Below are 13,932 nucleotides of genomic sequence, written 5' to 3'. Positions count from 1 at the left end.
TGATGTGGCACCGGAAGTCGGCCGCTCGCGCTCCAGGTTCTCCCACGTGACGCAGCCGGGGCGAGGGAGGGGTAGAGAAGCAGAGGCACGCAGTTTGGTCACATGACCCATCATGTGACGCGACTCGGAAGTCCCCGACAACGCTTTGGTCGGGGGTGGCCTCCGAGCTGTGAGCAGGATGTTCTCGGCGGGCGCGGAGAGTCTGCTGCACCAGGCCAGGTCTGCGAATCTGGGGCCGGGGACACGGGACATGAGACAAAGCCAGGGAGGAGCAGGGAGGCGGTGGTTCCGCTGCGCGGCTCGGGTCCCCGTGTGGTGCCCGGGACGGCCTGCGTGAAGTGTGAGGTGCACGACCCAACTAAGAAGTTCTCCCCATCGTGTCTGGTGCCAGGCTACGCTGGACCTGCATTGAGCGTCTAGGTTACGCCATCCTTCCCAACTAGCCGGTCCAAGATTTGATGGCACTCGATCAAACGGAGGAAATGAGTATCAGAAACCCAGACCTGATGCATTTGGTAAACTTAAAAAGCAAAGGGACAAATCTGGACTCTGAACTGGGCCACTTGTGAGGAAAGATTAGGATGGATAAGGTCTCTGGAATCCCAGGGAACAAGAGCCTGAACAAGCATTAAAGTTTGGAGCCTGCGAACAGGACAGAACTCAGAGGGCTCAATGGATAAACGCCCTTGCAGCCAAGCCTGACAGCCTTGGCTCGACCCCGGGAATCCACGTGGAGGAAGGAGAAAATCAATTCCTTCAAGTTGTCTTCTGATCTCCACTCTAGCACCCCCAGCTGCACATAAATAAATAAATGTAACAAATTTAAAAAAAAAAAAGCAAAACCAAAAAAACTCCCAAGATAATTCTCTAAGATCCATTAGGACTAAGCGGTGACCGAGCCACACCATCCGCCTACAGGCCCACCGCCCTCCTTCAGTAGATGGGATAGTTTCCGTTTTAAGCAGAGTGTTTGTTACATGGGGACTTAAGTGTTGGTCAGCGTGTGGCCTCCTCGTGCCAGCACAAAAATAACGTTTCCCACTCAGATTCTGCTCAGAGTCCTGGGACGGGTGATGAAAGGCAAAGCGACTCATTGAAATTCTTTTTGTCTTGGGAGGAATCCCCAGGAGCAGTGGCAGAGCTGTGGGAGAATTGGGTCAGTGTTTTAAAGCTTGTGCTGAAGCTGTACCCACTCGATGCAGGGTATCTCTCTTCTGGTCATTTCATCCTGTCGTTAGGCACAACCTTGGGCCAGTTCGTGGCTCCCCTTCCTCACTCAGTCTCTTCTATAGGTACCTTAGTGTGACTGAGTGGATCATGGAAAAACCAAGTAGGCTAGGGTGGTGGGAAGGCTACTGGAGGTCATCCTACAGCCGTAGGACATTCAGTAACTGCCGAGAGGAGGCTGTTTTCTTTCTGTTTCCCAGGAACCAAATTCAAGCCCTTGACAGACAGGTCCAAAATTGGGCAGCATACAAACTGTCAGCCCCATCTAGAGACCACAGTAGGGCTGTCAGCCATGGTTTAGGATGTTGGGGGAGCCCTCCTTAGCACCCACAGGCCCCTCATACAGATTTGTGTGTGTGTGTGTTAGGGAATAGTTGAGACAGAGCCTCACTGTGTGGCCCAGGAACTTGCTTTGTAGACCAAACTGACCTCAAATGCAAGAGAGATCCACTTGACTCTGCCTTCCAAGTGCTGGGATTAAAGGTGTGTGCCATCGTACACATCGTTCCTTCATTGTGGGCCTTTATTTTGTGGTGCTGGGGATGGAATCCAGGGCTGCACTCATCTAGGCAAGCGCCCTTCTGCCGAGTTGCAGTCCCAGCCCTCTTTTCCTTGCTGTGAAACTTGGAAGAGAAGCTGGGAAACTGAGTTCTGCTCTGATACTTAGTTTGGTCTCAGCATATTCGATTGAAGCCAGTGACATATTGGGCTCATCTTACACTCTGCTGTAATCTTTGCACTTCAATATAGAAGCTTTTACGTCCCCTTCTCAGAAGTGGGAGGCTCACTAAAGCATGTTTGAAGGACAACTTGGGAGTGCTAGCAGTAGCCCTCAGAGGTAGGGTGGCTGCTCTCTTATTACATGTAGGGCCCTGGCTTCAAACTCCATCACTGCCAATAAAGGCAGGGGCCAAGGAAAGCGGGGTTTGGTTGTGCACACCTGTGAGCCTGGATGGCTGCTGCTTGCTTTCTCTGTGCTGGTTAGGGATAGTCCCCCAGTGGGGGACATGCCTGTAGCTCAGGGCAGCACCGTGGTCCCCTTCCTTCTTTCCTTAGGGAGATACAGGATGAGGAGCTGCAGCGGTTCTGCACCCGGGTCACTAAGCTGCTGCAGGAACCCCCAGGGCCAGCCGCCGTGGATGCCGTGCAGAGGCTCTTCCTCATCGTCTCAGCCACCAAGTATCCCCGACGGTGAGTGGAGAGCACTGCTGGGCAAACCCTGTACATCCAGCAGACAGGTCCCAGCGGTCTTCCCTGGGGTGTCCGTGTATGTGCCACAGGCCTAACATGTCATCTCCTGGGGTCTCGCCCTCCAGGCTGGAGAAGATGTGTATGGACCTGTTGCAGAACACCCTCTGTTTGCCCACAAATCCTGAGCAGCTTCAGGTCCTCTGTGCCGCTATCTTGAGAGAGATGTCACCTTTTGATGACCTGGCCCTGTCCTGTGATCACACCCAAAACACCCAGCAGCTCAGTCTTGCGGCCTCTGTACTCTTAGCCCAGGTAACACAATTGCCACTACTGGGGGTGGGGAGGAAGGGGGTGGCGTCTGTTTCTTGTGGTCCTGGGATCACAGGAATACAACTAACTGGTTTGTCCCTCAAGGTATCCAGTGCTGCAGAGACCCACTCTGTCCAGAGTCCATCCCCTTGGATGGTCTAATGACTGTCTCGTGTGTACAGCCCCCCATGCACACACTCCAGGTCTCTGTTGATAGCTCAGTCGGACTCCAGGGCCGGGCCTGCCAGTGTGATGTTCTGAGCATATGTAAGAGCAGCTGTAGTGTGTTTCCAGGGATCGAACTCAGCTCCTTATGCTGCTGAGACACTCATGTCCTCGGCTTCCTGTCCTACTTTGAAGGGAGACAGAAAAGGAGAGATCATCTCTCTGAGCCAGCGCATCTTCAAGATCCTTGAGAACCGGCAGCCCGAGGGGCCCAGCGTCAGGCACCTCCTCCCCGTCCTGTCCAAGATCATTGGCCTGGCCCCAGGCACCCTCGTAGAAGGTACTGGACACTTCTTCCCCAAAGGCTTTGTTGGCTCCTTTCCCACAGTGACTGTAGTCTAGGGTGTGGTGGAAGGAGGTTAGAGCTGTCGGAGAATCATGCATGGCTTCCCGGGGTATACCCATGGTATGGGGTTCTGTTGAGCCCCATTTTCTCTAGAGCAGATTCGGCACCACCTGAGAATCTTGAGACTTAACTTTCCCTCACTGCACACCCTCCCTTCCCCACAGACCAGACCAACCTGCTCAGCAGAAGGCTAGTGGACTGGCTGCGCTACGCCAGCCTCCAACAGGGGCTTCCATACTCAGGCGGCTTCTTCTCTACACCCAGGACCCGGCAGGTAAGTCCTGGCTGCTTTGGGGTCCCAGGGAGCTGAAATCACAAAAGCTCTGCCACAGGCTGGGGATGAGGCCCAGGTGGTAGAGCATTTACCTAGCGTGTGTTTAGCCTTAGGTTCAAGCCCCAGAACTACATAAATGTGTGTGGTGCACACCCGCAGCCCCAGGACCACATAAACACGTGTGGTGCACACCCACAACCCCAGAAGCACATAAACACGTGGTGGTGCACATCTGCAGCCCCAGAACTGAGGAGGCTGGAACAAGAATTAGGATTTCAGTCATCCCAGCTACATAGCAAGTTTGAGAACACACTGGTGTGCATGAGACACTGTCACAAAACCAAAGCAATGCTACTGTCTCTGATAGTGCTCATTCCCTCTCTCCCATGCACTGACACCACACAGCGAATCAACAGACAGGTTCCTATGAACGCTGCTTGTCCTTCCCCTTGGTTCCAGTAAGGTTTCTCATTGCTCTCTACCGTGGAGTGGGGAAAGTCCAGGATGGGGGAGTGCACTTGGAGCCTGACATTTCCTCAGCCTGCATAGCCCCTGCTCAGTGCCTACAGAGGGCGCAAGACACACATCTGAGCTGGAGCCGTCCGTGTGTTTAGGTCTTGGGGCAGGCATGCCTGGATCTAGGAGTGTGGATGCTTTCTACAAGGCTGTAGCCGGAGAGGGCAGGAAATGCAGGTCCCTGGGCCATGGTGGAGCTCACAGCCTCCTGTACATGGTTTCTATACTCCTGAGTGCTTTATGAGCCCACCAGGCTTCTCCCCAGCCCTGTCCTTCCTCCCACAGCCAGGTCCCATCACAGAGGTAGATGGAGCAGTGGCTTCTGACTTCTTCACAGTCCTCTCCACGGGCCAGCACTTCACAGAGGACCAGTGGCTGAACATGCAGGCCTTCTCCATGCTTCGGAAATGGCTGCTCCACAGTGGCCCTGAGGATCCAGGCAGTCCAGATGCAGGTGTGCCCAGGCTAGAACAGAAAGCACTGAGGGGTAAAGAGCACAGATACGCTGTGGCTCGGGTGCGGGTAAGGTGTGGGCAAGACGAAAACCACAGTGTCTGTGGGCCAAGCAAGGAGTGTGTTGAGTTTGGAGGCTAGCAACAGAGGGCCACTGACCCCAGGAGGGGCCGAGAACACAGCCTAGCGCCTTTGTAAGCATACTGATGTCTCCATGAAGTCCAGAGAGCCAGGCGGATCATCCAGGGCAGCTGTTCACAGGCCTATCTGATCTTGTCCCAGCTGCAGACAGATTGAGCTGCTCGTGGCGGTGTGTGCCCATGAGCCCAGCCCTCGGGAGGTAGAGGCAGAGGGATTAGGGAATTCAAGGCCAGCCTCAGCTATGTAGTTTTCATACAGTAAAAACAAACATAAAAGCCAACCAGTGGCCCAGATGAATTTGTGACATCTGCTTCATACTTCATGACTTGGGCGACCTTGAGCACTCTGGGAAGCTGCTGGAGAGTGCCTGTCCACACAGGGGTATTGGGTTCCTTTCTCCTACAGAGGACAAGTCAGAGCTGGAGGGCTCCACCCTGTCTGTTCTCTCTGCTGCCTCCACTGCCAGCCGACTGCTGCCCCCTCAGGAGAGGCTGAGAGAGGTGGCCTTTGAGTACTGCCAGCGCCTATTGGAACAGAGTAACCGGAGTGAGTCCCCAGGCTACCAACACATTTTCCTGCAGGGTGGGGTCAAGGCAGCCAACCTAGCTGAATGTCTGCTTTAAAAGAACTGGCCCTGGAACAAAGGCAGAGAGGTGGCTCAGCAGTTAAGAGCACTTGGCTGCTCTTGCAGAGGACCTGGTTTTGGTTCCAAGTACCCACATGGTTTCCCATAGTAACTACAGTTACAGAGGATCTGATGCCCTCTTCTGGCCTCCTCAGACACCAAGCAAGCATATGGTGCACGTATATAACATGTAGAAAAAGCATCCATTCACACGAAATGAAATTGAAAATAATATCTTGAAAAGAAGAGCCATGGGTCTCAGATCACTGTGGAATCCGGAGCCTCCTTGTGTCTGAGGACAGGCCTTACCTGTGTGCCTAGCACCTCGCCTCTGGCATCCAAGGTCCACCCATCTTGTATGCACCTTATGGGCACTAGTCCCTGCCCCCTGTCTTGTCACATGACCGCTCATTGTCCTGACCTCAAACTTGTAGGACACAGGCTGCCTTGTTATGGGACTGTTTTGAGACAAGTCAACTTTCTTTGTTCCAGGAGCTTTGAGGAAGGGGGACTCTGACCTACAGAAAGCTGTAAGTAGCCTGCAGGGTGCTGGGGCAGGTGCTGCCTGACCCTCTGACACAACTCGGTGTCCCTGCAGTGCCTGGTGGAAGCTGTGTTGGTGCTGGATGTGCTGTGCCGACAGGACCCCTCCTTCCTTTACCGCACCCTCTCCTGCCTGAAGGCCCTGCATAGGAGGCTAGGTGAAGACCCTGGCAGCGAGCGGGCACTGGTGCCCCTTGCCCAGTTCTTCCTGAACCATGGTGAGTCTGGGTACATGGGAAGTTTCTTCCAGGCACTCAGAGGCTGTCATACTTACAGTTTTGTTTGTTTATTGGCAGTCTGGGCATGGAGCCCAAGTTCTTTACATGCTAGACAAGGTGCTCTCCCACTGAGCCACACCCCAGCCCCTCACTGGGGGATTCTAGGCAGGGGCTCTACCACTGAGCCACACCCCAGCCCCTCACTGGGGGATTCTAGGCAGGGGCTCTACCACTGAACCACACCCTAGCCCCTCACTGGGGGATGCTAGGCAGGGGCTCTACCACTGAGTTTAATCCCCAGTCCTCTTTTTATTTTGATTGCTTCATTTTGTTTTTACTTGGTTTATGTGGTTTTTCTTTCTTGTTTTAAAACAGGCCCTCATTTGTAGCTCCAGCTGACCTGGAGCTCATGGAGGTTCACTTGCCTCTGTCTCCCAAGTGCTCTATTTAAAAGGGTGTGCCACCACACCTCGCCTCTCTTTATTTCAGAATAGGGTCTCACAAAGTTGCCCAGGCGGGTCTTGAACTTGGGATTCTTCAGCTTCAGCCTCCTGAGTGGCTGAGAGTACAGTTCTGGGCCAAGCACAGAACTCTGCTCTACCATGGGCCCACAAAAGTCAGAAGTTGAGGCCTACTGCCCTCCTGACAGTGTCCTCGTGGGTTGTGCTCTGTGGTATCAGGGAGGCAGCACCATCTACAGGAGGCTCTCGGTGTTCTGGAGACACGTGCAAACCGTGGCTCGGCCACACTAAGCTCTGGCTAAAGCAGAACTCACCCCAGGTCACTGCAGATGCTGCTGCTGCAGAGCCTGACGCCTTGGCGGCCTCTGGTGTCTTTCAGGGGAGGCAGCCACCGTGGATGCGGAAGCCATCTACCAGCACCTGCTCAGCAGGCTCCCTTCCGAGCGCTTCTACAGCCCAACCCTGGCCTTCGAAGTCACACACTTCTGCACGCGCAACCTGGCCCAGTTCGACCCCCACTTCCTCAGCCTCCTCAGGTTGAGCTTCCCTAGTTTGTTCAAGGCAAGTGTAGACTTTTTGGGGGGTGAACTCAGGCTTTCTCCCCTTTTCAGTTGATCTCCTTTTGGGACGCAAGGTGAGGTGTTAGCACTAGGGGTCTCCATATATCAGACAAACAGCATCATCTCAGACAGTCACATGGGAACCAGACATGGTACTTCATACATGTAATCCCAGCACAAGGGAGGCTGAGGCAAAGGGATCAGAAGTAAGAATTCAAGGCCTGCTTCAGTTACAGCCTGGGCTATGTGACGCCCTGTCTCAAAAAGCAAACAAAGCCAGATGTGTCAGCACCAATCCTAGCCCTCAGGAGTCAGAGGCAAGAGGATCCCTAAGAATAGTTCAAGGCTAGCCTGGTCTACATAAGTAAGTTCCAGGCAACCAGGGCCTCATTGGGACACTTTGTCTTAAAAACAAACAAACAGCAAAAAGAAAATCCTAGGGCCTGGAGAGATGGCTTAGTGATTATTAGCACTGGCTGCTCTTGCGGAGGACCCAGTTTCGGTTCCCAGCATATGGTGGCTCACAGCCATCTGTATGTAACTAATTCCACGGGACCCAGTGTCCTCTGCTGGCCTCTTCAGGCACTTCATGCACACAGTGCTCTACATATATGCAGGCAATCCACACATACATCTAAAACAATATCTAAAACACAAAGTCGTGCATAGACGAGATGGATGGCTGACTTGGAGCTGGCCAGCTTCAGTTTTGAGATCCCTCTGCTCCCTGAAGCCGAGCTTCCTGCGTGCCGAATTGCAGGTGTGTGCAGTCGTGTCTGCTTGATCCACAACATTACTCTAGTGGGCACACGTGCATTCAGTTCATCATTATGAGCCTGGGATGGATCTATGGGAGCGGGGGATATGCATGTGCTTGTAGAGGTCAGAGGTCAACCTTAGGTGGTGTTGTTCTGAGGGATAAAACCAAGGTTCCTATGTGTGCACAGCAGGTGCTTTACTGACTGCGCCATCTCCCCAGCCCATCGTGTGTCTTTAACTTGTACTTCACAGTCTAAGCTCTTACAACCATTTATAGACCCAGTCCTGCGTGCGTGTGTGTGTGTATGTGTGTGTCCATTCGTGTTCATGTATTCCATGTATGAGTCTAGATACATGTGTGTGGAGATCAAAACACAAACCCAGGTGTTACGATCCTTACGTCCTTACACTCCACCTTGTTGTTTGAGGTTGGGTCTCCAGCTGCTAACCACTGCACACACTAGGCAGCTGGTGATCTTCCTGGAATTCTATGTCCGCCTCCTCAACGTAGGAGTGCTGGAGTTAGAGCGTGTGCTGCCCAGACCAACTATACATGGGTTCAGGGGATTTGGACTTAAAGCCTCGTATTTTACCAAGTACATCATCTCTGCCCTGCCCCACTCACTCCCACCCCTTCTTTTTGAGACAGAATCTCTCGCTTTACTGGGAGCGCACGGGTGTGAGCAGGCTAAATGGCCAGCCGGCCCCAGTAATGACTGACTGTGCCTCCCCGGGGACTCGGATGCACACTGCTATGCCCAGCACTGTGCAGGTCCTCGTGTTTGTGCAACAAGCACTTTCCTGACTGAGCCGTCTCCCTGCCCCAAACTCGGTCCCTTTTCTAAAGAAAACAGGAGTAATTCAGAAATGGCTGCCGTCATTGCTGCCACAAAATTGGCCGCAAAAGACAAAATAGAATAGCAAATATAGCTAGAGACGGCTCCAGCTAGTAAAGATGCTGCTGACAGTCGGGGTTCCCTCCCTGGGACCCATGTGGTAAAGTGAGAGACCCCGCTCCTACATGATGTCCTTTGGCTTCCACTCGTGTGTACGTGTACACACACTCACTTCAGTAGCAGTAAGTGAAAGCCTCACAACATAGGCAAAGGTGGGGAGAGCGGGGAGGGCTGGGTCCAGCTGCCCCTGTCTGAACGGAGTGTCTTTGTGTGAGTGTGCAGGAGGAGGTCATCGGACGAGGCCATGGCCAGCAAGTGTCCTCCTGCCCTGTCTGAGCCACTGTGTCTCTTCCTCCTCCACAGTTCCTGGCTTGGAACAGCCCTCCCCTCACAGCCAAGTTTGTAGTCCTCCTCCCAGCTCTGGTGGATGCTGGCTCCGCCCTGGAGATGTTGCACGCACTGCTTGACCTGCCCTGCCTCACTGCTGCCCTGGACCTACAGCTCAGGTGGGCCCACTCTGCCCCGATCAGCCCTGTCCCCTCTCATGCAGCCAGGCACCAGCTCTGCTCTCCTCACGGCTCCCAACCCCCTGCACCAGGGCCTCTGCAAGGCTCCAGACCACAGACAGCGCATCTCTGCTCCCTTTGCCACCCACCCGAGCAGCCCCTGAGCCCCAGCACTCCTCAGCACACTCAGGCTCAGCAAGGGGAGTCTCCCATGTTCTCCGGCCCAGAGTGCTTCCCCAGCCCTGAGAGCCTGCAATGCTCCAGCAGGTGGCATCGGGCCAAATAGAACCGTGGTTGACTTGTGCTGAGAGTAGCATCCCATCTGAGCCTCTGTCCTCTCAGGTCCTCACAGACTCCATCGGAAAGGCCGCTTTGGGATGTCTCCCTCAGGATTCCCAACTGCCTGGAGACCTTCCGGGACCCACAGTTCCAGGGACTCTTCCGCCACCTGCTTCGTACCAAGGCCAGTGGCTCCACAGAGAGGTGGGGCCCCTGGGCCAATCACTCTCCATGACGTAGGACTCTGTGCCAGAGAAAGGGATGTGTTCTTACTCAGTCCGGGCTCCACCCATCAACCCAGCCCTCAGCTGGTGCTGTGGATAATCCACTTTACAAAGGGGAAACTAAGGCCTAGCATATTCTGGGGAGTGAGAGACCAGGAATGGCCTACAGGCTGTGTCCCTGGCTCTGCTGTCCTGGGGCCCTTGGCATCTCCTGGCCTGCTTGAGCCCTGTAGAACACATGAACCGTGACTACCAGTGGCTGGCCACAGCGTCCCTCCTTCTGATTCCTGTGGGGTCACTCAGGAGGAAAAGTGGGCGGGCCCTCAGTAGCCCCACTGTGTCTGTCCCCAGACTGACACCACTTCACCAGCTGCTGAAGCCCATGGCCAGCTGTGCTCGGGTAACCCAGTGTTCGGAGGCGGTGCCCATCCTGCTCCAGGCCTTCTTCTCAGCCGTGACCCAGGTGAGCCCACTGCCCAGGTCCCTTCCCCTATAGACCTCATATAGTCAGGAGGGCCCAGGCCAGAGTGTGGTGCACTGGCCTTGACCCCACGGGCGGTTTGTCTTGCAGCACCCTCCATTGGTCTCAGTAAGAGAGGCAGGAAAGGGCTGCTCACCCTTCAGCCCTCAGGATGGGGCGGACTGGCAGCGCAAGCTAGAGCCAGAACAGCCTGTGCCCAGTCCCCCTGAGCTCCCATAGCCCTGACTGCGTGTTCACAGGTTGGGTGACCGGAAGCCCTCAGAACCCTTTGAGGTAGACTAGTAACAGAATGGGGCCATTTGGGGTCACTCAGCTAGACAAAACAGAACCTTGGCCTCGGGGAACAGGCTTAGATTTTTTTTGTTTCTGTTTTCGTATTTGAGACACTGCCTTTCTGTATAAACCGCTGGCCTGGAGTTCACCATGTGAACTAGAGCGGCCACAGACTCTCAGATCCTCCTGCCTCTGCCTCCCAAGTGCTGGGCCTAAAGGTGTGCACCACCACACCCTGCAACAGAGCAGGTCCTGAGGTGCAGGGCTGGAAGGCTGGGGTTTTGGGGTCCTCCCCCTGGTTTTCAGGTGCTGGGGAACATAGGCAGTGAAGAGATTCACCCCTAAGTCATGCTCCCCTTGGTGGCCTCACTCCTCCTGAGGGCAGAAGATAATAGCGCCACTGCCCAGGACTGAACCTGCCTCTTGTTCTTGATCCCAGTTTGCTGATGGGGCCCTGATCAACCAGCTGGCGCTGCTGCTCCTGGACAGAAGTGACTCCCTCTACCAGGTCCCTCAGTATGAGGCCAATGTGCACAGGTAGGGGTCTGAGCACTCTCCTGTCCAGCCAGTTCCTCCCCCAGGTGCAGCTCGTCTCCCATTCAGGACATGCTGCTGTCTGCCCTCCTCTGAGACTCTTTGTGTCCTTTGAATGGTAGGCTCACGTCTCCATTGCAGAGATTCCTGTCCACCAAGGTCCCTTTCCTTTAGAGCAGTGGTTCTCCGCCTTCCTAATGCTGTGACATTTCCTTATATTGTGGTGACCTCTCAACCATAAAATTATTTTCATTGCTACTACGTAACTGTAATTTTGCTATTCTTATGTATAATAATGTAAATATCTGATATGCAGGATTTCTAATATGCCAGCTCAAAAGGTCATGACCCGCAGGTTGAGAAACACTGCTTTAAATCATTTATTCTCACACATAGATATGCACTCATCCTGGGAATTAAACCTAAGGCCACCTTAATCCTAGATAAGTACTCTACCACTGAGCCACACCCCAGCCCCTCACTGGGGGATTCTAGGCAGGTGCTCTCCTCCTCAGTTTTATAAGACAGGGCTCACTCCAGTCCCAGCTGTCCTAGAACTCACAGCATTCCTCCTACCTCACTCTCTCAAGTAGCCTGGATTTGAGACAGTCATGTCCCCAGTAGAGTGACTCAACAGGTGACAGTTCTTATCTACCTGACTTCCCCCAGGTGCTTCTGGCTCTTTTCCATCAGATCGGGCCTGGCTCAGATCTGCCCTGAGCACACAGCCTCACAGGGTTTTCGCTCTCCTGGCAGGGTGCTGAGCTCCCAGCTTCTGGTGCTATGCAAGCTGAAGCCATCATTGGTGGTGGAGCTGTCACGAGAGCTTCTGGAATTTGTGGGGAGCGTGAGCAGCATCTGCAGCCGAGTCAGCATGTTCACCTGTGTGGTAAGCACAAGCCCACCCTCCCACCGTCGGACAGGAAGCCCCGTTGTGTGCTAAGCCTCTGTTCTGGGCTTAGGTATGGGCCATTGGTGAGTACCTGTCGGTGACCTGCGACAAGAGATGCACAGTGGAGCAGATCAACAAGTTGTTTGAAGCGCTGGAGGCCCTGCTGTTTGAAGTCACCCAGTCCCGCCCCTCGGCTGACCTGCCCTGCTGTCCCCCACAGGTGGTCACTGTGCTCATGACCACACTGACCAAGCTGGCCTCCCGGAGCCAAGACCTGATCCCAAGGTATCCAGCGGGGGAGCGCAGAGTAGGAGCCCATGAGGGCAGCCATCTGGGTGTGTTAGGGTACTGGTCCTTGGCAGCTAAATAGCTGAGCCCCTCTCTTCCCCAGGGTGTCATTATTCCTCTCAAAAATTCGGACCGTGGCCCAGAACCCAGCCACCAGCTCCATGTACAGTGAGGAGGATGCAGAAGCCATCCGTACCCGGGCCACAGAGCTACTGACTCTACTGAAGATGCCCAGTGTGGCCCAGTTTGTGTTCACACCCACTGCAGGCGTGTGCCAGCCTCGCTACCACCGAGACACCAACACAGCCCTGCCTCTGGCCCTGCGCACCGTCAGCCGGCTGGTGGAGAAGGAGGCTGGCCTCTTGCCAGGTTGAAGAAAGGACAGTCACCATTTGAACACTGACTACAGTTTAAGAGCCCGGGCGGCCAGTCTGATATTAGAGTTGAGCTGCAAGCTGGGGCGACTGGAGGGGAGAGTGGGGAGGAAAGTGGACATGGCCCTGAAGATGGGGTCACTAGTTCCTGGGGATGAGTCATCCAGCCTTGTCCCTGTGGCCGCTCACACTCCGTTGAGCATGTGATAGATGGCTAAGCTACTCACTGCTCTTAACTCATTTCTAGAGTTGGGGCGGGGGCAGTGCAGTACCAATAACAAGCTTCATAAAACTGCTTATGCTGGGCAGGGGTGGCGCACGCCTTTTATCCCAGCTCTGGAGCTGAGGCCAGCCAGGGCTACACAGAAAAACCAAACCACTCACACCACACAAAGAATTTTAATGCTTATGTGTAGGTGCTGTGCACACACCACAACACACATGTGGCTATCAGGAGACAACTTTGGTGACTCAGTCTCTCCTTCATGTGGGTCCTGGCTTGTGAGGCTCGGTTTCAAGCACTGCCTACTGAACCATCTTGCTTTCTCCCAGATAAACCTTTAAGTGCTGTGTACAGCCAAGATCTTTCTGCCGTCCTCAGACTGGAAGATAATCAGAGCCTGAGCATGGCCTGAAGCATGGGCCCTTCCCACCCTGTCCTGTAGAGGGAAGTCGCCGGTTCTCCTGCAGGAAATCCCTGGTCCTCATGTTTAGCCCTGGTGTCTTGGATGTGACAGAAGTGACAAGACTAGGAGATGAGGCTGTAGCTCAGCCAGTGGAGTGTGTCCTTCATGCACAAAGTCCAGCGTGACCCAAGCATTGTAGTGCACACCTGCAATCCCAGCACTTGGGAGGTGGAGGCAGCAGGGTCAGAAGTTCAAGCTCACCCCTGGGTATGCAGTAACTTGGAGGGCTGCCTGGACTACAGAAGAAATTGGGCCTGAAAGACGACTCAACACATTAAAGGCTTTGCCATAGAAGCCTGATGACCCACGTTTGACCCCTGGATCCCAGGTAGAGAGCCAGGTGCCTAGTGTGTGCACACCTGCAGAGACTGAATCAGTCCAAAGTTCACAGGACGCTAGCCTTGGGTATGCAGAGCAGCGGGAGAACAGGAACCAACTCCCAGAAGATGTGTTACGTCTTCTCGTGCACACAAGACATTTTAAAAGCCAAATAAATTCAAGTACTCATGAGGATGCCGTGTCTCCAGGGTACACCTGAAGCTGGTGTTGCCTATTTATGCAGCTTCGTAATTGAGGGATGTGGGGAGGTATGGAGGGCTCCTACGTGCTCCTGCAGTCCTGTGCAGAATCTCCCAGGGTTCATGCTGGTGC

The 13,932-nt window shown here is 54.2% G+C and overlaps 1 protein-coding gene across 2 annotated transcripts; it reads left to right on the top strand.

Annotated features, from left to right (window-relative positions):
- The first annotated feature begins 63 nt into the window (after positions 1 to 63).
- Positions 64 to 13,792, top strand: Ap5z1 (adaptor related protein complex 5 subunit zeta 1). 2 transcript variants are annotated; one of them, XM_048436855.3, is made up of 17 exons: positions 64 to 219; positions 2,284 to 2,418; positions 2,544 to 2,730; positions 3,088 to 3,232; positions 3,463 to 3,572; positions 4,374 to 4,542; positions 5,088 to 5,228; positions 5,800 to 5,837; positions 5,906 to 6,068; positions 6,909 to 7,090; positions 9,108 to 9,250; positions 9,593 to 9,733; positions 10,105 to 10,216; positions 10,947 to 11,044; positions 11,798 to 11,930; positions 12,004 to 12,218; positions 12,325 to 13,792. In XM_048436855.3, exons 1-17 carry the CDS (start codon positions 179 to 181, stop codon positions 12,593 to 12,595), a joined length of 2,424 nt encoding a protein of 807 aa, XP_048292812.3. In that variant the 5' UTR covers positions 64 to 178; the 3' UTR covers positions 12,596 to 13,792. The 2 variants fall into 2 exon arrangements, with proteins under 2 accessions (XP_048292812.3, XP_085539649.2); XM_085683523.2 differs by lacking the exon at positions 64 to 219 and adding an exon at positions 1,205 to 1,710.
- Positions 13,793 to 13,932: the final 140 nt, after the last annotated feature.

Source organism: Myodes glareolus, chromosome 2, assembly GCF_982192425.1.
Source record: "Myodes glareolus chromosome 2, mMyoGla1.1, whole genome shotgun sequence".
NCBI classification, from domain to species: domain Eukaryota; kingdom Metazoa; phylum Chordata; class Mammalia; order Rodentia; family Cricetidae; genus Myodes; species Myodes glareolus.
This window is presented reverse-complemented; position numbering and strand designations above follow the sequence as displayed.

Coding starts and splice junctions, on each gene's coding strand:
- Ap5z1 (XM_048436855.3), top strand. CDS start 179: ATGTTCTCGGCGGGCGCGGAGAGTCTGCTGCACCAGGCCAG. Junction 7,091..9,107: donor GCTTCCCTAGTTTGTTCAAG/GCAAGTGTAGAC, acceptor CCTCCTCCACAG/TTCCTGGCTTGGAACAGCCC. Junction 11,045..11,797: donor TATGAGGCCAATGTGCACAG/GTAGGGGTCTGA, acceptor CTCTCCTGGCAG/GGTGCTGAGCTCCCAGCTTC.